Source organism: Coregonus clupeaformis, chromosome 12, assembly GCF_020615455.1.
Source record: "Coregonus clupeaformis isolate EN_2021a chromosome 12, ASM2061545v1, whole genome shotgun sequence".
In the NCBI taxonomy this organism is placed as follows: domain Eukaryota; kingdom Metazoa; phylum Chordata; class Actinopteri; order Salmoniformes; family Salmonidae; genus Coregonus; species Coregonus clupeaformis.
The window spans coordinates 62,719,608-62,747,107 of NC_059203.1; the positions used below are offsets into that span (position 1 = coordinate 62,719,608).

At 44.6% G+C, this 27,500-nt stretch overlaps 1 protein-coding gene across 1 annotated transcript in view; it reads right to left on the bottom strand.

Annotated features, from left to right (window-relative positions):
- LOC121582951 (cell migration-inducing and hyaluronan-binding protein-like) overlaps positions 1 to 27,500 on the bottom strand; it is a 127,907-nt gene that overhangs the window by 21,109 nt on the left and 79,298 nt on the right. The window contains exons 10-14 of the mRNA XM_045223996.1: positions 26,938 to 27,085; positions 24,131 to 24,322; positions 14,024 to 14,193; positions 8,367 to 8,576; positions 5,357 to 5,562 (exon numbers count right to left, since the gene is read on the bottom strand). Coding sequence (XP_045079931.1) covers positions 5,357 to 5,562; positions 8,367 to 8,576; positions 14,024 to 14,193; positions 24,131 to 24,322; positions 26,938 to 27,085 — 926 coding nt within the window. The remainder of the gene's footprint in view (positions 1 to 5,356; positions 5,563 to 8,366; positions 8,577 to 14,023; positions 14,194 to 24,130; positions 24,323 to 26,937; positions 27,086 to 27,500) is intronic.

Sequence of the window (27,500 nt, forward strand, 5' to 3'; positions counted from 1 at the left end):
CATATTCCCCAAGAACACCTGGAGGCACAAACACACTAATGTTATGGCAGCTAGACATCACACACTGACAACAGATACTGACGTTTGGCATTCATGATCACTGGGAATGGGGGTTGGTGTTTGTGTGTGTGAGTGTGTGTGTGTGTGTGTGGGTGTGTGTGTATGTGTGTATATACAGTATAGGGATCAATTAATTAAGAGATGCATAGTTCCATGTGGTTTGAAGCAGAACCCAATACCATGGACAATGTTAGCGGTCTGTTAGCAGACAGGGAAATATGTTAGCTGTCTGTCAGCGGACAGGGTAATATGTTAGCTGCCTGTCAGCGGACAGGGCAATATGTTAGCTTTCTGTCAGCGGACAGGGTAATATGTTAGCTGTCTGTCAGCGGACAGGGTAATATGTTAGCTGTCTGTCAGGGGACAGGGGAATATGTTAGCTGTCTGTCAGGGGACAGGGGAATATATTACCTGTCTGTCAGCGGACAGGGTAATATGTTAGCTGTCTGTCAGGGGACAGGGGAATATGTTAGCTGTCTGTCAGCGGACAGGGTAATATGTTAGCTGTCTGTCAGGGGACAGGGGAATATGTTAGCTGTCTGTCAGCGGACAGGGTAATATGTTAGCTGTCTGTCAGGGGACAGGGGAATATGTTAGCTGTCTGTCAGCGGACAGGGTAATATGTTAGCTGTCTGTCAGGGGACAGGGGAATATGTTAGCTGTCTGTCAGCGGACAGGGTAATATGTTAGCTGTCTGTCAGCGGACAGGGTAATATGTTAGCTGCCTGTCAACGGACAGGGTAATATGTTAGCTGCCTGTCAGCGGACAGGGGAATATATTAGCTGTCTGTCAGCGGACAGGGTAATATGTTAGCTGCCTGTCAGCGGACAGGGGAATATATTACCTGCCTGTCAGCGGACAGGGGAATATGCACAGCAGAGTACACAAAACACACCGTCTGTGTGTGTGTGTGCGTCCATGCAGTGTGTTTATTAGTTTGTGTGATTACTCCTCCTTTTGCTGCTCTAACATGTACAGTACATATTGAAAAAGTAATTTCAGCTATCTGCCTCTCTCGTGTGTGTGTGTGTGTGTGTGTGTGTGTGTGTGTGTGTGTGTGTGTGTGTGTGTGTGTGTGTGTGTGTATACCTGTGTGCGGGTGTGGATAAGCAGCTTTGGGTAATGAGTGAGAATTGTCACAGCAGTGTAGAATTGACTCACGCTGGTTAGCAATCACATCCAACAAGTCTACTCTCTCCTCCATCTCTTTCTCTCACCTCCATCTTTCTCTCACCTCCATCCATCTCTCTCTCACCTCCATCTCTCTCTCTCACCTCCATCTCTCTCTCTCTCTCTCCTCCATCCATCCCTCTCGCTCTCCTCCCTCTCTCTCTCTCTCCTCCATCCATCCCTCTCTCTCACCTCCATCTCTCTCTCTCTCTCTCGCTTCCATCTATATCTCTCCTCCATCTATCCCTCTCTCTCTCTCTCCACCATCCATCCCTCTCTCTCCTCCATCTCTCTCCTCCATCCATCTATCTCTCTCACCTCCCTCTCTCTCCTCCATCCATCCCTCTCTCTCACCTCCATCTCTCTCTCACCTCCATCTCTCTCTCACCTCCATCCCTCTCTATCTCCTCCCGCTCTCTCCTCCACCATCCCTCTCTCTCTCCTCCATCCCTCTATCTCACCATCTCTCTCTCTCACCTCCATCCCTCTCTCTCCTCCCTCTCTCTCCTCTATCCATCTCTCTCTCTCACCTCCATCCCTCTCTCTCACCTCCATCTATCTCTCTCACCTCCATCTCTCTCTCACCTCCATCCCTCTCTCTCACCTCCATCCCTCTCTCTCACCTCCATCTCTCTCTCTCACCTCCATCCCTCTCTCTCACCTCCATCTATCTTTCTCACCTCCATCCCTCTCTCTCACCTCCATCTCTCTCTCTCACCTCCATCTCTCTCTCTCACCTCCATCTCTCTCTCTCACCTCCATCCCTCTCTCTCACCTCCATCTATCTTTCTCTCTCTCTCTCGTCTTCTCCCTCTCTCCTTCCTCCCCCTCTCTCTCTTTTTACGGGCTACTGCTTCAGGTCAGCCCAGATTGGGAAATTACAGCCTTCTCAGTAATATACGCGCACGCACGCACGCACACGCACGCACACGCACACACACGCACACACACACACACACACACACACACACACACACACACACACACACACACACACACACACACACACACACACACACACACACACACACACACACACACACACACACACACACACACACACACATACACCTTGCATGTACTTGAATGTGAATGTAATCCTCTAGATGCCAGGGATAATGAATGGAAGTGAAAAACAATTTGATGCACAGAGGCTCCGGGTGGGGTGGTGCGTTAAGTGCAGGTGTTATGTGCCTTTTAAAATAAAATGTTCATCTGAGTGTGTGTGTGTGTGCATGCGTGTGTGTGTGCGTGCGTGTGTGTGTGTGTGTGTGTGTAGTGAATGCATATATTACTGTGAGAAGTGCAGTGAATGCATATATTACTCTGTAATTTAAACATCTGGGTGGAACTGTTATTCTTTACGAGGCACACAAATCTGTGCTAATGTACAAACTCACACACACACACACACACACACACACACACACACACACACACACACACACACACACACACACACACACACACACACACACACAGAGGGTTGGACCCAAAGGGCAGACGTCTATAAATGAAGTAGTCAAGTCCATAGTTCATCAACACATAGGGTCAACGTAACAGCCCTAGTCTCACATATCTGTTTTAGTAGATATTCTCTAGTTGTTTGTTGCTTTATTCCTCTCAGCATTTTAATTTAATACTCATTCTGTGCTATGAGAAGGGAGAGGAGAGGAGAGGAGGAGTCTGGCGATAGAGAGAGGGGAGAGGAGAGATGGCAGAAGAGGGTGAATACAGTAGAGCAAGAATAGGGGAGTAAGGTGGGGAGAGGGGTGAGAGAGTAGAGAGAAGAAGTGGGGGAAGAGGATAGATAGAAAGAGAGAGAGGGGGGAGGAGATGTGGGGGAAGAGGATAGATAGAAAGAGAGAGAGGGGGGAGGAGATGTGGGGGAAGAGGATAGATAGAAAGAGAGAGAGGGGGGAGGAGATGTGGGGGAAGAGGGGAATCTGCAAAACTTTACTGAGGAAAAATAATTCTGTCACCTCATAATTCTAGGTGGGTGACATTCAATAACGTATATAAACCCTGGATAGCTGATGCTGTGTCTTGGCCAATAAGAGCCTTTGAAGCCACCGGGCCTCCATCATCATACTCCCCACATTAAAATACCCAACTTGTCATCAATGCCACGATGTGCAACATATGTATGCAGCCAAAACCAATTAAAGGGATGTGGAAAGACATTTAATCTGTAAGTATTGAAATGATTAGTAGAAAATGTACTTTCTGGTCTATTTTGTGAGACAAACTGCTCAGCTTTTGGTACGGTGTAACCATAGCAACACATGTAAATGTCAATGCATGCTAGATATCTTACAAAACGATAACCCATTGTTGATGTTATTAAGCATGGATGAAGTGGTGGTACACGTGTACAGTTTAACTGCTGTTCTTATAGATTTTCTAATAGTCCTTTTACAACTGTTGAACAAATATTGTGCATTGACAGTGAATGTAGTTAACGTTAGCAGAGCCTAGTGCTACATGACATGATCTATACAAATAGGCCACCAGTTTTTTACAGTCTATGAGTGAACCAGTTCCAGTTGATTGTACTAAGAGTCATTTGTTGATCTTGACTCTATTGCAATTTATTTTTACTGGCTTCACTTTACATCAGATTGATCTTAAATTTGTCAGCAATATTGAAAACATATTATTAAGGGATCAAGCATTAACTTCTCCAGCCTGATATTCTAGTAATCAATATTGTGTTGCTTTGTAGTGTAGAGAGGTGAGCAACATGTTTTCATTCCAACAGCTACAGGTTTTGGAAGATAAATATGTTTTATTTTTCATTACAGACACTGTAATACATAATTTTTTTAACAATACATAGTATTGTATGAACTGAACAGAAAGCAATTATTTCTCAATAAAAATGGAAGATATATATATATTTTTTATGACATTTCCCCACTACAACAAATAAATACTTAGAGAGGAGAGGATGGGAGAGGAGAGGAGGGGAGAGGAGAGGATGGGGGAGGAGATGAGGGGAGAGGACGGGAGAGGAGGGGAGAGGAGAGGAGGGGAGGGGAGAGGAGGCAGGGAGGGGAGGGGAGAGGAATGGAGAGGAGGGGAGAAGTGGGGAGGGGTGGGGAGAGGAGAGGAGGCGAGAGGAGGGGCGAGGTGGGGAGAGGAGGGTGAGAATAGGGGAGGGGTGGGGAGAGGAGAGAGAGGAGGGGAAAGGAGGGGAGAAGAGGGGAGAGGAGGGGAGAGGTGGGGAGAGGTGGAGAGAGGAGGGGAGAGGAATGGAGAGGAGAGGCAAGGTACACATACTCTAACGTGACCTTCTCTCATGGCTTTGCAGTATCAATGTCTCCACCTGTCTGCTTATCAGTGACGTGTCTAGCTTTTCAATTGTTTCTATGAATTGTAATGTAAGGCAAATTTCTGGACTTCATCCCAAATGGCACCCTATTCACTACATAGTGCACTACTTTTGACCCTGCAGGGCCCATAGGACCATGGTCAAAAGTAGTGCACTGTGTAGGGAATAGGATGCCATTTGGGATGCAGGCCTAGTAACCGACAACTAGAGAAAGCTCAGATTTGAATACTCTAATTAATGTGGGACCCAGACTTTTAGCCAAACTTCTAGCCTTAGAATCACAACTTGAAAAGGGAATGGAGAACATGTGTAGAGAATGAGACAGCCAGGTTATAAGCTGTGTGTGTGTGTGTGTGTGTGTGTGTGTGTGTGTGTGTGTGTGTGTGTGTGTGTGTGTGTGATTTAAGGTAAGATAAGGTAAAGCTCAGTCTTATTCCAGTGATGTATCTTCTGATTGAGCGTGTCTCTTATGCATTAAACATACTCTGTCTCTCTAACACCAGACATAGCAGGTTACCAAGGTGACAGCAATATCAGTTCAGAGGACACTCATTTTATACGGACATGCCAAAGAGGTGTGTGTGTGTACATGTATCTACCTATGGCTATGTCTGTATGTATCCATCTTACACACTCTCACACGTGTGTGTATCTATATGTGTAGAGGTGAAGTTAGTTGGATCAGTTTTGCATCTTCCCCACTAATGGTTAAGGTTAGGATTGTGTGAGCGGAAACTGATCCTAGATCTGTACCTAGGGGACACTTCTATTGATTTATATATCTCCTCTACCTGCAGTCTTGTCGTGGGTTGGCCACATATCCGGGAAAGGCTCCCTGTGTGATATCGCGACACATCTTGCTGTCCCTGTCGGAGGGCAGCAGGGTACCAGCTCTGATCATCAGCCCCAGGCAGTGGTCAAACGTGTTCCTCTCCTCAGGACCGTCCTCAGTGAAGAAACAGTGGCCCAGAGCATCGTAACCCACCACGTCCTTTACCTGGTAGGACAGAGAGAGAGAGAGAGAGAGAGAGAGAGAGAGAGAGAGAGAGAGAGAGAGAGAGGGGGGGTAGACACACACACACCATGGTTGGGGTCAATCCCATTTAAATTCCAGTCAATTCAAATGCGCTGAATTTCCAATTCCAATACCTTCAATGCTTGTCAATGAGGAACATCTGGAATTGGAATTTGGTTTAGTCCTACTTTCTGAATTGACCCCAACCCTGACAAACCATGCACGCATTTACTTTGAATGGCACATATGCATGTCTGAAGGAAGTGGTTTTCCCACCTTGTCTCTTCTCTGTCATCTGCACTGGGCTGAAAACCCAGACTCATCAGATGGTGTGATCCATATCATTCCACTGAGCTAAACCCTTTAAAGAAAGATATTACTCTGCCTGCCACACTAGCTTGCTCACCTCTTCTTTGCGGTTGGTTTGGGGAAGTCTCCTCATGTGAGAACAGTTCACCAAACTACCTCTGCTAACACAAGACCGTATTAGCCTGCTGAGCTAAATCCTGGGGAATATATGTTTACATCTGATGAAGGAGAGGAGACTAGGGCCTGAGTCTCAAACGTCACATTCTCTATATAGAGCATTATCTTTTACCAGGGCCCCTAGAGACCAGGGCCCCTAGAGACCAGGGCCCATAGAGACCAGGGCCCCTATTCCACTATATAGGGAATAGAATAGGGTACTAAAGGGACCAGGGCCCCTATTCCACTATATAGGGAATAGAATAGGGTAATAAAGGGACCAGGGACCCTATTCCACTATAAAGGGAATAGAACGGGGTACTAAAGGGACCAGGGCCCCTATTCCACTATATAGGGAATAGAATAGGGTACTAAAGGGACCAGGGACACTATTCAACTATAAAGGGAATAGAACGGGGTACTAAAGGGACCAGGGCCCATATTCCACTATATAGGGAATAGAATAGGGTACTAAAGGGACCAGGGCCCCTATTCCACTATATAGGGAATAGAATAGGGTACTAAAGGGACCAGGGCCCCTATTCCACTATATATGGAATAGAATAGGGTACTAAAGGGACCAGGGCCCCTATTCCACTATAAAGGGAATGGAATGGGGTACTAAAGGGACCAGGGCCCCTATTCCACTATATAGGGAATAGAATAGGGTACTAAAGGGACCAGGGCCCCTATTCCACTATATAGGGGATAGAATAGGGTACTAAAGGGACCAGGGCCCCTATTCCACTATAAAGTGAATAGAATGGGGTACTAAAGGGACCAGGGCCCCTATTCCACTATATAGGGAATATAATGGGGTACTAAAGGGACCAGGGCCCCTATTCCACTATATAGGGAATATAATAGGGTACTAAAGGGACCAGGGCCCCTATTCCACTATATAGGGATTAGAATAGGGTACTAAAATGACCAGGGCCCCTATTCCAATATATAGGGAATAGAATAGGGTACTAATTGGGATGCAGCTGAAGCAGAGAGATAACATCTCAGAGAATTCAGTATCTCACCATCTATCTTCCATTTCCTTCCAACGCCTGAAATGTAACAGGACACAATTGTGTTCTATCCAGTTTGTACCCAATTTTCAGGAGCCTTGGTTTAGACAAACCATGTTGGGTAGCAACAGGACATCTCCTCGTTATGGCAACGGATGGATTCTCTGATTGCCGTGGCAACACAACAGGACACCTTTAACAACCCTCCACCACATACGCACGGGCATGAGGATGGGCCAAGAGCTTGCACACACACACACACAATCCCACCTGTTCTCATATCATTTTATGATATTTCTATTTAGTTGCTCTGTCTATGACCCTGTAACGTCCACAGTTAATAATGTCCCTGGGTTCACAACAGCAATTAGCAACATGCATAATCATGAATATGATTATTATCATCATCATTATCATTCTGTTGGTGGCTCGGCTTTCCTGAAACTCTTGTAAGGTTGAAAAATTCCAGCAACTTTCCCAAAAGTCCCAGCTTTTCTAGAAGGCCTGGTTCAAAGATTCCCGGAATCAGGATTTCTGAAAAATCTGGGATTCTGGGAAAGTTACCCGAATTTTGCAACCCAAGATGTGGAGCCTCATAATGTCTCTCGACAACTCCGCTACACAGCCGTTAGAGAGTACCGGTAATAAAAGGGATGTGTTTGACTGTACTTTTTCTGTGTCTGCGTGAATGGAAGAATCCTGTCAAGTGAGGTTCAAAAATATTTCTGTGAATGTGCTAACCGTACTGATTCAGTTAACTTATTTTAAATCTGGGATTCGAAAAACAGCAAAGCTGGCACCCCGCCACTCGTTTGGTATACAGCTTATATTTGGGGTTCTGCAGGGGTAAGACAGTTGATCTACCTCATTAGGCATATCATTAATTTAAAAGTCCAAACATCGATGTACTGATCCCAGATTGCCCCTTTAACATTTTTTTTTATGGAGTCACTATAGACGTAGATAGGATATGCCATGTGAATTCCCCCACACATGGTTCAGTCCAGTGTCTGTCTCTCCTGGAGCTTCTGGTTAACACATGTTCTGGTCTTGCTAAGCACGCTGAGATAACATAAGACCTCTTTAACCACACACACACACACACAGACACACACACACACACACACACACACACACAGACAGACACACACAGACACAGACGGTGTGAGAGGTGGTCTGACAGATGGTGGAGAGGCTGGGCGAAGGCGGGAGTCGTCGTGACAACTGAACGGCCGACCAGCAGCACTTTTATACTCTCAAATGTATGGTACCACATGGCAAAGTGTGTGCATGCATGTAACTCACCAGTAGGCCGTTAGAGCCATGCACAGTGACACAGCGGGAGAAGGTGTGGTGGATGGACAGATCGCTGATGGAGGTGGGGGGATCGTAGCCTCCCTTCTGGTCCACGTCTCCGTTCATATGGAAGTGGACAGGGTAGTGACCCACAGACTGTTGACCCATGTGCTGCAGCTCTACACCGGACACCTGCACCGACCTAAAGCCACGCTCCACCTGGGAGGGAGAGATGTGGGGAGAGGGGGAGGGAGAGAGAGACAGGTTAGAGGAGTGGCGGCCCAATCACTTTATGTGTGTAGGAAGTAGAGACGTTATATGAGTTAGAGAATGAGACAGTTAGATAATGAGGCAGTTAGAGAGTGAGACTGTTAGAGAGTGAGACTGTTAGAGTGAGACTGTTAGAGAGTGAGACTGTTAGAGAGTGAGACTGTTAGAGAGTGAGACTGTTAGAGAGTGAGACTGTTAGAGTGAGACTGTTAGAGAGTGAGACTGTTAGAGAGTGAGACTGTTAGAGCGTGAGACTGTTAGAGAGTGAGACTGTTAGAGAGTGAGACTGTTAGAGTGAGACTGTTAGAGTGAGACTGTTAGAGAGTGAGCCTGTTAGAGAGTGAGCCTGTTAGAGAGTGAGACTGTTAGAGAGTGAGACTGTTAGAGTGAGACTGTTAGAGAGTGAGACTGTTAGAGAGTGAGGCAGTTAGAGAGTGAGACTGTTAGAGAGTGAGACTGTTAGAGAGTGAGACTGTTAGAGAGTGAGACTGTTAGAGAGTGAGACTGTTAGAGTGAGACTGTTAGAGTGAGACTGTTAGAGTGAGACTGTTAGAGTGAGACTGTTAGAGTGAGACTGTTAGAGAGTGAGACTGTTAGAGAGTGAGACTGTTAGAGAGTGAGACTGTTAGAGCGTGAGACTGTTAGAGTGAGACTGTTAGAGAGTGAGACTGTTAGAGAGTGAGCCTGTTAGAGAGTGAGCCTGTTAGAGAGTGAGCCTGTTAGAGAGTGAGACTGTTAGAGTGAGACTGTTAGAGAGTGAGCCTGTTAGAGAGTGAGACTGTTAGAGAGTGAGACTGTTAGAGTGAGACTGTTAGAGAGTGAGACTGTTAGAGAGTGAGGCAGTTAGAGAGTGAGACTGTTAGAGAGTGAGACTGTTAGAGTGAGACTGTTAGAGAGTGAGACTGTTAGAGAGTGAGACTGTTAGAGAGTGAGACTGTTAGAGTGAGACTGTTAGAGAGTGAGACTGTTAGAGAGTGAGACTGTTAGAGTGAGACTGTTAGAGTGAGACTGTTAGAGTGAGACTGTTAGAGTGAGACTGTTAGAGAGTGAGACTGTTAGAGAGTGAGACTGTTAGAGAGTGAGACTGTTAGAGCGTGAGACTGTTAGAGTGAGACTGTTAGAGAGTGAGACTGTTAGAGAGTGAGACTGTTAGAGAGTGAGCCTGTTAGAGAGTGAGCCTGTTAGAGAGTGAGACTGTTAGAGTGAGACTGTTAGAGTGAGACTGTTAGAGAGTGAGACTGTTAGAGAGTGAGCCTGTAGAGAGTGAGACTGTTAGAGAGTGAGACTGTTAGAGAGTGAGACTGTTAGAGAGTGAGACTGTTAGAGAGTGAGGCAGTTAGAGAGTGAGACTGTTAGAGTGAGACTGCTAGAGAGTGAGACTGTTAGAGAGTGAGACTGTTAGAGAGTGAGCCTGTTAGAGAGTGAGCCTGTTAGAGAGTGAGCCTGTTAGAGAGTGAGCCTGTTAGAGTGAGACTGTTAGAGAGTGAGACTGTTAGAGAGAGACTGTTAGAGAGTGAGCCTGTTAGAGAGTGAGCCTGTTAGAGAGTGAGCCTGTTAGAGAGTGAGCCTGTTAGAGAGTGAGACTGTTAGAGTGAGACTGTTAGAGAGTGAGCCTGTAGAGAGTGAGACTGTTAGAGAGTGAGACTGTTAGAGAGTGAGACTGTTAGAGTGAGACTGTTAGAGTGAGACTGTTAGAGTGAGACTGTTAGAGTGAGACTGTTAGAGAGTGAGACTGTTAGAGAGTGAGACTGTTAGAGAGTGAGACTGTTAGAGCGTGAGACTGTTAGAGTGAGACTGTTAGAGAGTGAGACTGTTAGAGAGTGAGCCTGTTAGAGAGTGAGCCTGTTAGAGAGTGAGCCTGTTAGAGAGTGAGACTGTTAGAGTGAGACTGTTAGAGAGTGAGCCTGTTAGAGAGTGAGACTGTTAGAGAGTGAGACTGTTAGAGTGAGACTGTTAGAGAGTGAGACTGTTAGAGAGTGAGGCAGTTAGAGAGTGAGACTGTTAGAGAGTGAGACTGTTAGAGTGAGACTGTTAGAGAGTGAGACTGTTAGAGAGTGAGACTGTTAGAGAGTGAGACTGTTAGAGTGAGACTGTTAGAGAGTGAGACTGTTAGAGAGTGAGACTGTTAGAGTGAGACTGTTAGAGTGAGACTGTTAGAGTGAGACTGTTAGAGTGAGACTGTTAGAGAGTGAGACTGTTAGAGAGTGAGACTGTTAGAGAGTGAGACTGTTAGAGCGTGAGACTGTTAGAGTGAGACTGTTAGAGAGTGAGACTGTTAGAGAGTGAGACTGTTAGAGAGTGAGCCTGTTAGAGAGTGAGCCTGTTAGAGAGTGAGACTGTTAGAGTGAGACTGTTAGAGTGAGACTGTTAGAGAGTGAGACTGTTAGAGAGTGAGCCTGTAGAGAGTGAGACTGTTAGAGAGTGAGACTGTTAGAGAGTGAGACTGTTAGAGAGTGAGACTGTTAGAGAGTGAGGCAGTTAGAGAGTGAGACTGTTAGAGTGAGACTGCTAGAGAGTGAGACTGTTAGAGAGTGAGACTGTTAGAGAGTGAGCCTGTTAGAGAGTGAGCCTGTTAGAGAGTGAGCCTGTTAGAGAGTGAGCCTGTTAGAGTGAGACTGTTAGAGAGTGAGACTGTTAGAGAGAGACTGTTAGAGAGTGAGCCTGTTAGAGAGTGAGCCTGTTAGAGAGTGAGCCTGTTAGAGAGTGAGCCTGTTAGAGTGAGACTGTTAGAGAGTGAGCCTGTAGAGAGTGAGACTGTTAGAGAGTGAGACTGTTAGAGAGTGAGACTGTTAGAGAGTGAGACTGTTAGAGTGAGACTGTTAGAGAGTGAGACTGTTAGAGAGTGAGACTGTTAGAGAGTGAGACTGTTAGAGAGTGAGACTGTTAGAGAGTAAGACTGTTAGAGAGTGAGACTGTTAGAGAGTGAGACTGTTAGAGAGTGAGACTGTTAGAGAGTGAGACTGTTAGAGAGTGAGACTGTTAGAGAGTGAGACAGGGCGAGAGAGAAAGACAGGAGAAAGTGTGAGAGAACATTTGAATGTGAAAGAGTGAGAGATGGATAAAAAGATAGTAAGACTTTCCATGCATGAGAATAGGATTTCTGTATCCAGCTCAGGTGTGTGTGTCTACGTCTATCTATTCATGTGTGAGAGTATTGGGGACTGACACGTCAATGTATGAGATATGTCCCTCTGGCTCCACCAGAGGAATACTCTCTCTCTCTCTCTCTCTCTCTCTCTCTCTCTCTCTCTCTCTCTCTCTCTCTCTCTCTCTCTCTCTCTCTCTCTCTCTCTCTCTCTCTCTCTCTCTCTCTCTCTCTCTCTCTCTCTCTCTCTCTCTCTCTCTCTCTCTCTCTCTCTCTCTCTCTCTCTCTCTCTCTCTCTCTCTCTCTCTCTCTCTCTCTCTCTCTCTCTCTCTCTCTCTCTCTCTCTCTCTCTCTCTCTCTCTCTCTCTCTCTCTCTCTCTCTCTCTCTCTCTCTCTCTCTCTCTCTCTCTCTCTCTCTCTCTCTCTCTCTCTCTCTCTCTCTCTCTCTCTCTCTCTCTCTCTCTCTCTCTCTCTCTCTCTCTCTCTCTCTCTCTCTCTCTCTCTCTCTCTCTCTCTCTCTCTCTCTCTCTCTCTCTATATATATATATATATATATATATATATATATCTTGTAATATTTCCGTACAGGCCAAGATGTCTCCAATCTGACCCAGATTATTTCCCCCCCATAATTCTTCATTAAAATGTGGTTGACTAGAATGTATTGGGAAGAATTTGCAGGCAGTGAAGATGGATGTGGCTCCATTTTATACTGGCTGTGGTTCTTCTCCTGGGCTGCGTCCCAAATGAGAGCCCTGCATTTCCTGCTCAAAAGTAGTGCACTATTATAGGCTGCCATTTGGGGACGCAGCCCAGGTCTTAGCTTATGACTGACAGCTTCAATAAACAGCTGTCTATTGAACAGGATGCAATCCAACTCATTCTAAAGACTATGCCAGTGTGCCATTGTGTGTGTGTGTATCTCCCTCCTAGGTTGCCCTTCACACATTGTTTCTGTGCTGTAAATAAAAAATGTGGCCTCATTTAGACAGAACTCAATCAAAAGAGCTTCCAAGAAACGTTTACTCATTTGAAATGTTCTGCCAAACCTAATTACAGTAATGTCAAATATAACATTATACAAAAAATTCGCCCAATGTGACACTCCCTGTCAGCAAAGTGACAATTGTTTATTTGTGTAAACATTATCCTGCCTGCTTCCTTAAATCAGGATTGGTATTTGGTATTAATATTATCCATAGCTGTTATGGTGCTCTGTGTGTGGTGTGTGTGTTTTCCTGCCTGTCCGTCTGTCCATCTGTCATAGAATCACACTGGCCTAATGATAGCCGAAATACCACTGTCATAACGATGATATTACAGATGTCATTGACAGTCATGACAGCCTGCGTCACCATATGTCATCTGATGACATCATTACTGTAATAGTGTAGTTGGCTGGCGTGTGTGACAGTCTCAGCTCTCTCTGTCCTAACTGTGCTCCCCAGAGCCTGGGCGTCTAGCCATGCTACAAGGGGACGGAAGGGTGGTGCTTTATAACTCAACATCTAACCAAACTTTATCATCTTTACCCTTACCCTCACCTAACATGTAAGGACAATAGATGAGATCGGTTTCTTAATGTAAACTTTATGTTAACTGTATAGCCCAAAACAACAGTCAATTTCTTCTGGTGAAGGCAACAAGGTACAGAAGAAGTACAAAGGGTAGACAAACAGAACAGAAAGACATGATCAGGGCTGTAAAACTCCGGTAACCTTCCCTAGACTCAAGTCCTTTCATGCGGTCAAATGACCTAAAGGCCTCATGGGTGGAACGTTACTAATATTTTTCATAATTAATAAACCTTATTTCAAAAACCCGCCGAAAATCTAGTGTTTCTATGTGAAACGGTTTTGTTATATTTCAGTCTTCTGTGATGTATATAAAGTGTAATATTGGGATGCAAACTCAAAATGTAATACATTTCAACTCTATATCTGACATGGTACAGGTGTCTTCTTTTTCTTAAGCCCATAACCATGTGTGTGAGGTGTACACTTTTGTTTCAAAGTAGATTTGTTTAAGACTACCAAGAAACACTCTGTGTGACCCTGTTTCAGCCCACTGCAGTAAAAGGTTAAGGAAGTGAAGTTACCGGGATTGTCCAGCCCTTCACATGATATCTACAAGTTTGGATCAGTGGAAAGATGAATAAAAGATGAAAGTAGATGGAAGGATAAAGAGAAGATGTAGGGGTGTATGGAAGGATGAAGAGAGGATGAATAAAGTAAAGGTGTAGATAGAGGGATGAATAGATAGATTGGAGGGGTGGATAGGCGAACAATTAATGCCATGTTAATTAAATTACCTTCACGTGTCCTCCGAAAGTGTCGAAGGCGAAGAACTTGCAGGCCTCGTTGCCATAGCAAACAGGTTCCATCTCGCCGCGTACCAGGATGTTGCGACTCAGCAGGCCGACCTCTGCCCTCATGTCCACCCCATCCACCTCCTCACCCATGTGGAGGAACACTGGCTTACCTACACATACACATACATAAAGAATTAGAACATACCTGGCAGCACACACACACACACACACACACACACACACACACACACACACACACAAAGAGTTAGAACACACCTGGCAACACACACACAGACATACGAATGCACACAGACACCAGGGTTTCCATTAGCTGGTCATTTCCGGCTTTTGGCCAATAAAATAAATGAAAAGCCGATAAATAAAATTGTAGCCAGCCAAATTGTCCGGGGTTGGACTGCTGTTGAGTGGAGAGCGAGAGAGGAGCCTTGGCTACTGTTGATTGTCAAGATAGAGACCTTTTTTCATTGAAGAAAAATTAGAGCGTAGTGAAAAGCCTACATGGCGGGGCTCCAGACTGCGACCATTTAGTCTTGCTGGGCGAGTTAAAACATGTATTGGTCGCATCTGTGCAAGCTGCACATTCATTCACCTCACTCAAAACGTCCTAGTTTTTATGAGGCTAAAACCATGATTTGGTCAAACAGTAAATTACATTATCCTCATGATTCCTGTAATGAAAATGTCTGCCTACCTGCCCCTGTACCTGTTTCGCTGGGGCCTGCTGCTGTGTCGAGAGAGGCACTCTCTCTCTCCTTTCCCGCGGGGAAAAATGCTCCAGGTGAAAGAAAAGTGTCCTGATTGTATAACACTTTTAAATCCAATTGTGGGCAAAACACAGCTATCCTGGTGTCACAAGTGGAGAATGTTCTCAGTTTTCTGTAGATTTCTTTGAGCTCAAAAGCAACTATTTTACAAGCAAGATATTTGATATGGCTTTGAGATATGGAGCGCACAAAATTCTTATTGGCCATTGCGAGTGCATAGGCCTACAACTGCAATGTTGTTGTTTTTTACATTAAATGTACTGTTAGATGAATCCATGGCTACTAGTAGTGGGTATTATCTGTAGAGCTAGTGATCTAGCTAATGTGTTTTGTTTTTCCACTTACTCAGGTGGTGAATTAGCCCCAAATAAATTAGGCTATGATTTTAGAGCATTGAAAAATAAAATCAGAAAACTCTGGAGCCCAATTTTAACAGTAAAATATAACAATAGCATAAATGTCTACCCAAAATGCATGACAATCACTGGATTAGGTTGCTCATTAAAATATGTTTTATCATAACATGAAAAGATGATGAAACAACTTATTTCTTCAATAACATCTCAGTAGTCTAATACACTTTCTAATAAAGCACTATGAATTTTATAAGATGATAGGCCTACAAAAAAAATGTATATTGCGTAATGCCGCGAAAAATGTATTGTGCGACCAAATCATGGACTTGTGCCTCCAACTGAAAAACATAGTGGCACAAGTGCCACCAGGGGAAAATGTTAGTCTGGAGCCCTGCTACAACATTTAGTTTAAGATAGGTTATAAGTACAGTAGGTCTGTTGTAAAATAAATACCATTATCCTATTGCTGTCATTTGTTGGGTACAGTAGGTACTAGTCTTTCTTGGTAATTGCTGCAATAACATGTAGTAGACTGTTGAAAACGTTTGTGAAGGGGGTCCTCTGTAGCTCAGCTGGTAGAGCACGGCGCTTGGAACGCCAGGGTAGTGGGTTCCATCCCCGGGACCACCCATACGTAAACATGTATGCACACATGACTGTAAGTCGCTTTGGATAAAAGCGTCTGCTAAATGGCATATTATTATTATTAAGGTTTAAACCAGTTCGCAAGTGTTTTGTTTCATTCTGTTGAGTCATTTTATTTGGACAAATTAAGTTCCAACTTGAATGTTGTGTTTGCCGCAGGATAATATCCTGCTCGTATTTTCCCTATAAACAATGGCTTGACTTACTTTGGATATAAAGTTAAAGCAACTTTTGAGAAGGTTTGGTGTGGTATGGTTATTAGCCTATTATACTGTTATATGAAGGCTGTGTGCACCAGCTCTCCAACTGGCTCCAACAGTTGAACTTGAGGTGAGGAAGACTGTTTCAGGCCTACCAGAGTTAGTTACTCCTATAGTATAACAATATAATGCTTATCTTTATACAAAATATTCGGATCGAAAATTAACGAATTAGCCTCCTTCTGTACGCCTATATCTGTATAGCAGACGCAGTATCCTATCTGACAAGAATAAATCAATGAATGTCGGTGTCGTATAGCATGCCGCCGGCATACTGTATCTCTCTCTCTGGGGCTAGCCCTTAGCTTCTCTTCCTCTTATAGTGGACACCTAAGTCTATAGACCTATGCATGCAATGCCCTGAAGCATTTAGTGCTCAAATCTCCGACAGCTGAGCCGTGAGGTGGACAATGATTGTTTTAGAAAAAGAAAAAGCAATAAAGCAATAGGCTTTAAAGTTTAGCATATTCTATGCATCCAAACATAAGGAATATTGTTTTGTAATTAGTTAGGCTGTTTTTAAGGACAATATCCCTCGTTTATTGATGGCGCTGGCTGCATGGGTGGAAGCCCTAATGGGTTACGTACCCAATGCATATGGATGACTGGTCAATTTCTCAAATGTCAGATAAATTAAAATCCTCCCTGACACAAACGTACTGTATGTATGCACACACACACACACACACACACACACACACACACATAGAATATACACACCGGAGCACTTGCCTGGAACACATGAGAGCATCGCTCTCAGAAGGCAACCAGAGAATGTTTTTAGTGTTGTTCTTTAGAGTCAATTTACACTAGTGGGAGAAAATTGCCCTGTGATTTTAGAAGGCCTTTTAGGCTGAAAGTTGAGGGAGAGAAAATAGAGTGGGTGCTTGGGTGTGTGTGTGTGTGTGTGTGTGTGTGTATAGAGAGATCACTCGCGATACAAAGCGAAATTCGACATTTGTGCAGGTCCCCAGGACGTTGGGAGACGCCATCAAAACCGGCCACTAGGGGCAAAAAACAACAGCCAGAAACGAGATTGGGATTGAACCCAGTTGTTTCTGTGTGCCTAAATTTAACACATTTGTCACAGAACATCGTGACATGAAGTCAGACTGTGATATCTTGTGGGTGTGTGTGTGTGTGTGTGTGTGTGTGTGTGTGTGTGTGTGTGTGTGTGTGTGTGTGTGTGTGTGTGTGTGTGTCTCTTCAGACATCTCCCTATAGTGTGAAGATGTCACCACCTCACAGCTGTCACAAGAACCCCTCTGCAGTTGGCCGCAGACGAAACACACAGAGAGAAAGGGAGATAAATGGGAAGAGACTTAATGGAGGGAGGTTGTGGAAGATTGTGATGGTGGGTGTTAAAGGTCACAGAATGAGTCTGCCAGTCCAGCTACTGTGGAGCTAGATATATGACAGATGATAACTATTAGAGCAGGGGGAGAGCGGGGGGGGAGGGAATATACACATGACGAGATGAGAGGAGAGGAAGGGAGAGAGGAAATGAGAGAGTGAGAGGAGAGGTTGAGACAAGAACGGCCCACTGTCTGTGAGACTTCTAATGATCCAAGTAGACACTAAAGAAATATTAATGAGTTCAGAACATTCACTTTCCCCAGGTTCAGTCTTCTCTCCTCACTATTGGCATCATATTACATGACTTCTTAAAAGAAGAGAAGAACACGAAAAAAGAACAAAACAAAAAGGAAGGAATCTAAAAACAGAACAGCTCTGACTCCCCGCCCACACACTAGACACGAACACAGTAATTAAAATGCCAAAGAGTTATTGAAGAAAAAATGGAATTAAATGAAACATAAGTGTAAAAGAATCTGAGACACAGGTGGTCACCCACGCATCCGAGTACAACCCTCCTTTACTGATAAAACCTTTCTGTGCACAAAGGAAATGAGTGGTTCACTTGTCAGGACTTAGTCATCAGTGCAATAAAGACTGATAGCAATCTCTCCCCCATTGTCTCTCCCCCGGCCCCCCTTCTCTCCACCCTCTTTCTCTCTTTCCACCGCTCCTGCCCCCCGTCTACCCCTCTCTCTCCCAATTGTTAATGATGCGGAGGAGACAGGAAGAGTTAGATACCTGGGTACTGTTGGTTCTGACATGGTCTGCCTTGAGGGAGCCGTTGGAAAGAATCACGGCCACCTTTCGCCATGTTACTGGCGCTCCCCTGACAACACTGACAAACTGCATCCTCCACTGATGAATGGAGAGAGTTGGAGAACATACCGTGACCCTATTAGGAATGAGAATTTGTCTGTGTGTGTTTGTGTAACTGCGTGTCTGTCGCTCTGTCTCTCTGTCTCTCTGTCTCTCTGTCTCTCTGTCTCTCTGTCTCTCTGTCTCTCTGTCTCTCTGTCTCTCTGTCTCTCTGTCTCTCTGTCTCTCTGTCTCTCTGTCTCTCTGTCTCTCTGTCTCTCTGTCTCTCTGTCTCTCTGTCTCTCTGTCTCTCTGTCTCTCTGTCTCTCTGTCTCTCTGTCTCTCTGTCTCTCTGTCTCTCTGTCTCTCTGTCTCTCTGTCTCTCTGTCTCTCTGTCTCTCTGTCTCTCTGTCTCTCTGTCTCTCTGTCTCTCTGTCTCTCTGTCTCTCTGTCTCTCTGTCTCTCTGTCTCTCTGTCTCTCTGTCTCTGTCTCTCTGTCTCTCTGTCTCTCTGTCTCTCTGTCTCCCTGTCTCTCTGTCTCTGTCTCTCTGTCTCTGTCTCTCTGTCTCTCTGTCTCTCTGTCTCTGTCTCTCTGTCTCTCTGTCTCTCTGTCTCTCTGTCTCTCTGTCTCTCTGTCTCTCTGTCTCTCTGTCTCTCTGTCTCTCTGTCTCTCTGTCTCTCTGTCTCTCTGTCTCTCTGTCTCTCTGTCTCTCTGTCTCTCTGTCTCCCTGTCTCTCTGTCTCTCTGTCTCTCTGTCTCTCTGTCTCTCTGTCTCTCTGTCTCTCTGTCTCCCTGTCTCTCTGTCTCTCTGCCTGTGTGAGATAATCATGGTCAAAAAATATTAAAGATTTTATTTGGATGCACACATTAATATGACTATGAACCACCGGCCAAGAAAGACATGCAGAGACACGTTATCAAGAGCTTCTAATTGTGCAGCACTGGAGGGCTACGAGCTGAATTAATTAATACATACATTAAATTAATAGGTATATCAAAGTTGAAAGGGGTTAGTGATTAAAATAGATTTAACACACACACACGTGCGCACACACACACCTAATTAATAGACCTAGAAAACAGAGGTGCAGCCTCTAGATAAACAACTCATTATTTAGGGAATTTTAAACAACATTGATGTATCTACTGTGGAAGTCTTCATCAGAGTGAACTACGTTCTGCTCTTAATGTCAAACAAACAAAAAGCATGCAAGCATCCGCACGCACGCGCACGCACACACGCACACGCACACACACACACAGGACACACACACACACACACACACCCTCACACATCTACACACACCCACACCCTCACACACCGTCTTGCTGTAGCCTGGTTTGACCTACTAGTCTAATAACAGATATTTTCATGTTTATCCCTTTGATATTACAGTCCTCTTATCTGGTTAAGGGAGGGCCAACTGGTGGCTCGTGGCACACGGATCAATTTCCCCAAAAAGCTCAGTTAGGTTCTCAACTTAATTTTGTGTGTGTGTGTGTGGGGGCGGGGCAGCTAGGGTCGGCTCTGACTGCATGTGTGCTAGCCAATGCGGCCCCTCATGATGAGTTTAGATATTTGATCTAGATAACCATCTTCAAAAACACACTCTCACTCACTTTTCCATGCTGTTTATTCTAGCTCCATGCACATAGGCATAGACACACACACACACACTTATGGGCCCTGGTCAAATTAGTGCACTATATAGGAAATAGTCAATTAGAGGATAGTGAATTAGAGACAAAGCCACTTGTGGCATGCTAGACATCTGAGCAAACACTCTGAACAAGTCTTGATGACAACCTTGTTTAACACAAACAAACTATACTAACACAGGAGAGGAACTCCTCAATGAAGGGCCAGTATGTTAGCCTGAGAGAGAGAGAGAGAGAGAGAGAGAGAGAGAGAGAGAGAGAGAGAGAGAGAGAGAGAGAGAGAGAGAGAGAGAGAGAGAGAGAGAGAGAGAGAGAGAGAGAGAGAGAGAGAGAGAGAGAGAGAGAGAGAGAGAGAGAGAGAGAGAGAGAGCGAGAGAGAGAGACCGGAGAACAACAAACACTGAGAGAAAAAATACTGTTTGAGAGTTTCGGAGAGAGTGCAGATCTTTGTGTAGCTCTTTGTGCCAGGTCACGTGCCAGTTTTAGATGAGAGCTGGAAGAGAGAGATGGGAGAGAGAAGAGAAAAAAAAGAGAGAGAGCGATAGAGAAAAACAGTGCCTGAATACCCGTATTTGCGTTCTAAATAGTAGGCATATTAGGTATGCAAAAATGTCATGTTTTATAGTATGTGATATTTAGAAAATGGAAGGATGAGAGAGAGAGAGAGAGAGAGAGACAGAGAGACAGAGAGACAGAGAGAGAGAGAGAGAGAGAGAGAGAGAGAGAGAGAGAGAGAGAGAGAGAGAGAGAGAGAGAGAGAGAGAGAGAGAGAGATAGAGAAAGATAAAATCCCTCAGGCTGATGAAAATCAAGGCTATGTGGATGAAAGAGCAGCACATTGTGTCCCACCTCCATCTGAGTGTTTGTGGTTAGGCTGTGTGCAAACAGAAATGTGGAAACATACCTCTGTCTCTTTGTGAGTTTAATCCCTGTGTGTGTGTGTGTGTGTGTGTGTGTGTGTGTGTGTGTGTGTGTGTGTGTGTGTGTGTGAGAGAGAGAGAGAGAGAGAGAGAGAGAGAGAGAGAGAGAGAGAGAACATACCTCTGCTGATTTGTGTGTTTAATCTGTAACAGGTAAAGACTGAGTTGTGTTAACCGCCCCACTACGCCCAGGGGAGAGAGATGAGGAAAAAGACAGAAGAAGAGAGAGAGAAATAATGCAATTATGTGCCTGGTTACCACTCCCCTGGCTTTGTCATAAATGTACATGTAAATAATAAGAGAGGAGGGTGAGCGAGTTCTGTGATTAGAGTTAGAGTTCTGTGATTAGAGTTAGAGTTCTGTGATTAGAGTTAGAGTTCTGTGATTATTTTAACCTGTGTGTGTTTTTCTGTGTGTATGTCTGTGTGTGTGGCCTTGTCCGAATACCCGCACTTGCGGGTAAAGAGATGTAGAGACAGAGAAAGAGTGATGGAGAGCAATTACATAAGATAGAATGTGATGTGGAGAGAAAGCTCATGACTTACTATGATGCCCCAGAGGCCTTCAGAAGCCTGGGAATAGATTCATGTTCAGCCCCAGGAGGAGAGAGCCTTTCTGAGATCTTTCAGCAAATTCTCTCTCTCTCTCTCTCTCTCTCTCTCTCTCTCTCTCTCTCTCTCTCTCTCACACACACACACTCACACACTCTCTGGTTCAGACTGCGGTCAATGAAGACTTGTTTGACTCTTGTCTCTCTGCTTGTATAATGGTGTGGCAGATGCACGCACACACACAAAGGTGGTGGGGAGGCAGAATACTTGTTTGAATTTTGTGAGTCTGTCTGGCCAAAGATGTCACTTGGTTTGGCTCCATTCACATAACAAGAAAAAAATGACTTTAGAAGGCTTTAGGGTTGTGTCCCAAATGAACCCTTATTCCCTTTATAGTGCTACTAGATCCCTGGTCAAAAGTAGTGCACTACATAGGGAACATGCTGCCATTTGGGACGCATGTTTGGAGTTGGAACACTCAAACCTTGTTAATGTGAGTGTGAGTGTGAGAAATGTAAAACACATGGTAGAATCAAACACAAACACACACACTATTATACAACTTCCACTTATGCGTTCACAAGAATCTCTCCAACAGCTATTTACAGCACATAAACAAGCTTCGCTCTGTCCGTCCCAATGAGCAGTGTGTTCTAAAACCATCACACACACACACTCAGACACTCACACACTCACTGCCCTAAAAGCACAGAGGGTCCATTCCAGAGGTATGGACAGCGAGTCCAGTGATTGTGATTTAGTAGGTCAAGCATCTGTGCTGGGAAGCAAAAATCTGGGTCAAGCACAAATATTACCAGTGCTTCATTCCCAGGCCTGTCTTCTCCCTATATAGTACACTACTTTTGACCATAGCCATATTTGCCCTAGTCAAAAGTAGTGCACTATATAGTAAATAGGGTGGCATTATGGACACGTACCCTGTCTCTCTGTCTCTCTCTCCCTCCATCATTCAACACACCAATCCATGCCAAGGCTGTGGCAGCAAGGTTGAAAGCGCTGCCACACACACACACACACTGTATTTTGTCATGTGGAGCCCAGGAACAGTTGCTGCTTCTTGGGGAACCCAATAAAAAATAAAGACATACACACAGTCTAGATTGGTGAAAGCTATGAAATGGAATCATTGTTCACACCTTAATAACTGTGCTATTTCAGTGAATACTTTAAGGAAGAAAGAAAGAAAGAAAGAAAGAAAGTAGCAGACGCTTTTATCCAAAGCGACTTACAGTCATGCGTGCATACATTTTTACGTATGGGTGGTCCCGGGGATCGAACCCACTACCCTGGCGTTACAAGCGCCATGCTCTACCAATTGAGCTACAGAGGACCCAGCTTCCCCTCCCCCATTCCTAACCTTAACCTTTACTGGGGGAAATGCTAAACTGACCCAAGATCAGTGTATAAGGGCAACATCTCCCTACACCGAGGGGACAGTTAAGCATCCCTGACCTTGACCTTTGACTCGGTTGCTATTGCAACATACGTTAGGTCAGTCAACCTTAGACTTTTATTTTTCACAAGGAGACTTAACTTACTGATGCAAAGAACAGACATTACAGCAGCATTACATTGCATATACACACACACACACACACTCACACACAGGTACATACACACAGGTACTCTTTCCTCTGCTCTTATAGACCTTCTAGACCTATCCGCTGCCTTTGATACTGTGAACCATCAGATCCTCCTCTCCACCCTCTCCGAGTTGGGCATCTCCGGCGCTGCTCACTCTTGGATTGCGTCCTACCTGACAGGTCGCTCCTACCAGGTGGCATGCGAGAATCTGTCTCGGCACCACGTGCTCTCACCACTGGTGTCCCCCAGGGCTCAGTTCTAGGCCCTCTCCTATTCTCTCTATACACCAAGTCACTTGGCTCTGTCATATCCTCACATGGTCTCTCCTATCATTGCTACGCAGATGACACACAATTCATTTTCTCCTTTCCCCCTTCTGATAACCAGGTGGCGAATCGCATCTCTGCATGTCTGGCAGACATATCAGTGTGGATGTCGGATCACCACCTCAAGCTGAACCTCGGCAAGACGGAGCTGCTCTTCCTCCCGGGGAAGGACCGCCCGCTCCATGATCTCGCCATCACGGTTGACAACTCCATTGTGTCCTCCTCCTAGAGTGCAAAGAACCTTGGCGTGACCCTGGACAACACCCTGTCGTTCTCCGCTAACATCAAAGCGGTGACCCGATCCTGCAGGTTCATGCTCTACAACATTCGCAGAGTACGACCCTACCTTACACAGAAAGCGGCACAGGTCCTAATCCAGGCACTTGTCATCTCCCGTCTGGATTACTGCAACTCGCTGTTGGCTGGGCTCCCTGCCTGTGCCATTAAACCCCTACAACTTATCCAGAACGCCGCAGCCCGTCTGGTGTTCGACCTTCCCAAGCTCTCTCATGTCACCCCGCTCCTCCGCACACTCCACTGGCTTCCAGTTGAAGCTCGCATCTACTACAAGACCATGGTGCTTGCCTACGGAGCTGTGAGGGGAACGGCACCTCCTTACCTTCAGGCTCTGATCAGACCCTACACTCAAACGAGGGCACTACGTTCATCCACCTCTGGCCTGCTAGCTCCCCTACTTCTACGGAAGCACAGTTCCCGCTTTTTAAAAAGTGGTTGTCCCACTGGCTATCATAAGTTGAATGCACCAATTTGTAAGTCGCTCTGGATAAGAGCGTCTGCTAAATTATGTAAATGTAAATGTACACACACACACACACACACACTCACCTTGGACTTTAACCTGTGTGGGCCCACAGGCAGGGCAGGGTAGTATGGTGAACTCCTCAGCCTGGTGCATAGAGTAGTCAGTACTGGCCACCACCACTCTGTCTCCTGGGCCCCAGCCTTCAGCTGGCTCATCTAACTCCAGGACAGTGCTGTTGTATAGATGCTCTATAGAGATGGAGGCCTGGGGACGCACTGGAGGGACAGAGACAGAGAAACACGTCAATCAATATGGTTATATCAAATACACAGACACAAAAACACACACAGACACAAGTACACCCTTACGCACACACTCTTCCCATAAATCAGTTGGAGCAGCTGGGCTGTCAGGTTAACTGAATAGAATAAACTCCAATGAAGAGGAGCCATAACTCTCCTGCTGAATGTGTGTGTGTGTGTGTTATTCATAACTCATGTGCTGTACAGTATGTCCTCTGTCTGGGCTGACGTCTAGGAGGATCATGGATGAATAGAACATTGTAAGAGGATAGACATGGTACTAATGGACTAATAGGGGAATACCCCAAACCACCTTCAATCTATCAGCTAAAGGATATCACACACACATACGCACAAACACACAAACACACACACACCTAAATTGCCTTAATCAAATCAGAATCACCTAAACCATGGCTCATGATGGCATTGTGGACAGATGGCTGTATAATGACATAGAGGACATGATGTTACACTACTGTTCTGACAGTAATGATGTTACAGTACTGTTCTGACTGTAATGATGTTACAGTACTGTTCTGACTGTAATGATGTTACAGTACTGTTCTGACAGTAATGATGTTACAGTACTGTTCTGACTGTAATGATGTTACAGTACTGTTCTGACTGTAATGATGTTACAGTACTGTGCTGACTGTAATGATGTTACAGTACTGTTCTGACTGTAATGATGTTACAGTACTGTTCTGACTGTAATGATGTTACAGTACTGTTCTGACTGTAATGATGTTACAGTACTGTGCTGACTGTAATGATGTTACAGTACTGTTCTGGCTGTAATGATGTTACAGTACTGTTCTGACTGTAATGATGTTACAGTATTGTTCTGACTGTAATGATGTTACAGTACTGTTCTGACTGTAATGATGTTACAGTACTGTTCTGACTGTAATGATGTTACAGTACTGTTCTGACTGTAATGATGTTACAGTACTGTTCTGACTGTAATGATGTTACAGTATTGTTCTGACTGTAATGATGTTACAGTACTGTTCTGACTGTAATGATGTTACAGTACTGTTCTGACTAATGATGTTACAGTACTGTTCTGACTGTAATGATGTTACAGTACTGTTCTGACTGTAATGATGTTACAGTACTGTTCTGACTGTAATGACGTTACAGTACTGTTCTGACTGTAATGATGTTACAGTACTATTCTGACTGTAATGATGTTACAGTACTGTTCTGACTGTAATGATGTTACAGTACTGTTCTGACTGTAATGATGTTACAGTACTGTTCTGACTGTAATGATGTTACAGTACTGTTCTGACTGTAATGATGTTACAGTACTGTTCTGACTGTAATGATGTTACACTACTATTCTGACTGTAATGATGTTACAGTACTGTTCTGACTGTAATGATGTTACAGTACTGTGCTGACTAATGATGTTACAGTACTGTTCTGACTGTAATGATGTTACAGTACTGTTCTGACTGTAATGATGTTACAGTAATGTTCTGACTGTAATGATGTTACAGTACTGTTCTGACTGTAATGATGTTACAGTACTGTTCTGACTGTAATGATGTTACAGTACTGTTCTGACTGTAATGACGTTACAGTACTGTTCTGACTGTAATGACGTTACAGTACTGTTCTGACTGTAATGATGTTACAGTACTGTTCTGACTGTAATGATGTTACAGTACTGTTCTGACTGTAATGATGTTACAGTACTGTTCTGACTGTAATGATGTTACACTACTGTTCTGACTGTAATGATGTTACAGTACTGTGCTGACTGTAATGATGTTACAGTACTGTTCTGACTGTAATGATGTTACAGTACTGTTCTGACTGTAATGATGTTAACACATGACGCTCAACAATCTACACAGAGACAAGTAGGGCTGTGACAGTTATGGAAGGGAGGAGATGGAGACAGTTTGACTGATTAAGGTAGAAAAGCATTCATTTACACTACTGATATTGGGTATTGTTGATATATTGACTTAAAAATACAACACAGTGAATGTATTAGAACGTTATGACAGTTATTTTATTCACAGTCTTCATCCATAATCATCAGCTACACGATTATGCAATTACAAATTATCTAACTTACATAAGTATTCACACCTGAGTCAATACATGTTAGAATCACCTTTGACATCTGTGATTTTTTTTCACTTTCATTTTTAATAAATGTGTAAACATTTCTAAAAACCTAATTCCACTTTGACATTATGGGGTAATGTGTGTAGGCCAGTGACACAAAATCTAAATTTAATCCATATTTTTTTCAGGATGTAACAACAAAATGTGGAAAAAGTCAAGGGGTGTGATTACTTTCTGAAGGCACTGTGTGTCTATGGTTGTAGCTTTGCTGTGTGTGAAGTCACTGAGTTGGCAGTGTTCTCTTCTTCAATCATAAGGGATCCATGCATACCGGGTAACCCACACAAAAAACCCACACTTATACAGTTAAGGGTAAAGCCGTTGGCACACAAATAAACACACGCACGTGGACACACACAAATACACACACACAGACGCACACGGGCACCCAACTACAGACCTCCCCCTACACACACACAGACACACACAGGTGTCCGTACCTAGTTTACCGCAGAGAAAGCGTACTCTGTAGTTGTGGCAGAGGCCGTGGCTCTGGTCCTTGTTGAGACAGACGAAGCCGTAGTCCCTGTCAGACTTATAGATGACATCTCCTGTCTCGTTAGATGGGACACCATCATGGGACTCAGCCTGGAAGAGAGAGAGAGAGAGAGACAGAGAGAGAGAGAGAGCGAGAGCGAGAGAGAGACAGAGAAAGATAAAGAGAGAGAGCGAGAGAGACAGAGAGAGAGAGCGAGAGCGAGAGCGAGAGCGAGAGCGAGAGAGAGAGAGAGAGAGAGAAAGAGAAGAACAGAGGAAAAGGGTTAGAGTTAGGAAGAGGTAGAAAATAATAACTACATTTGTCACAGCAGTGCTTAACAGAAGCCTTGGCTTCAACATCCAAAGAACAAGCCAAGACGGCAGTTTGTTTACGGTAAAATAATGTCTGTTTAAAACACCAAGGAGAAAGAAGTCAGCTTTTTCCTGTCACAGTAGACTGTGTGGGTATGACAGACAGACAAAGAGAGTGACAGTGTGTGTGTGTTTAGTCTTCCCTGTGGATGCC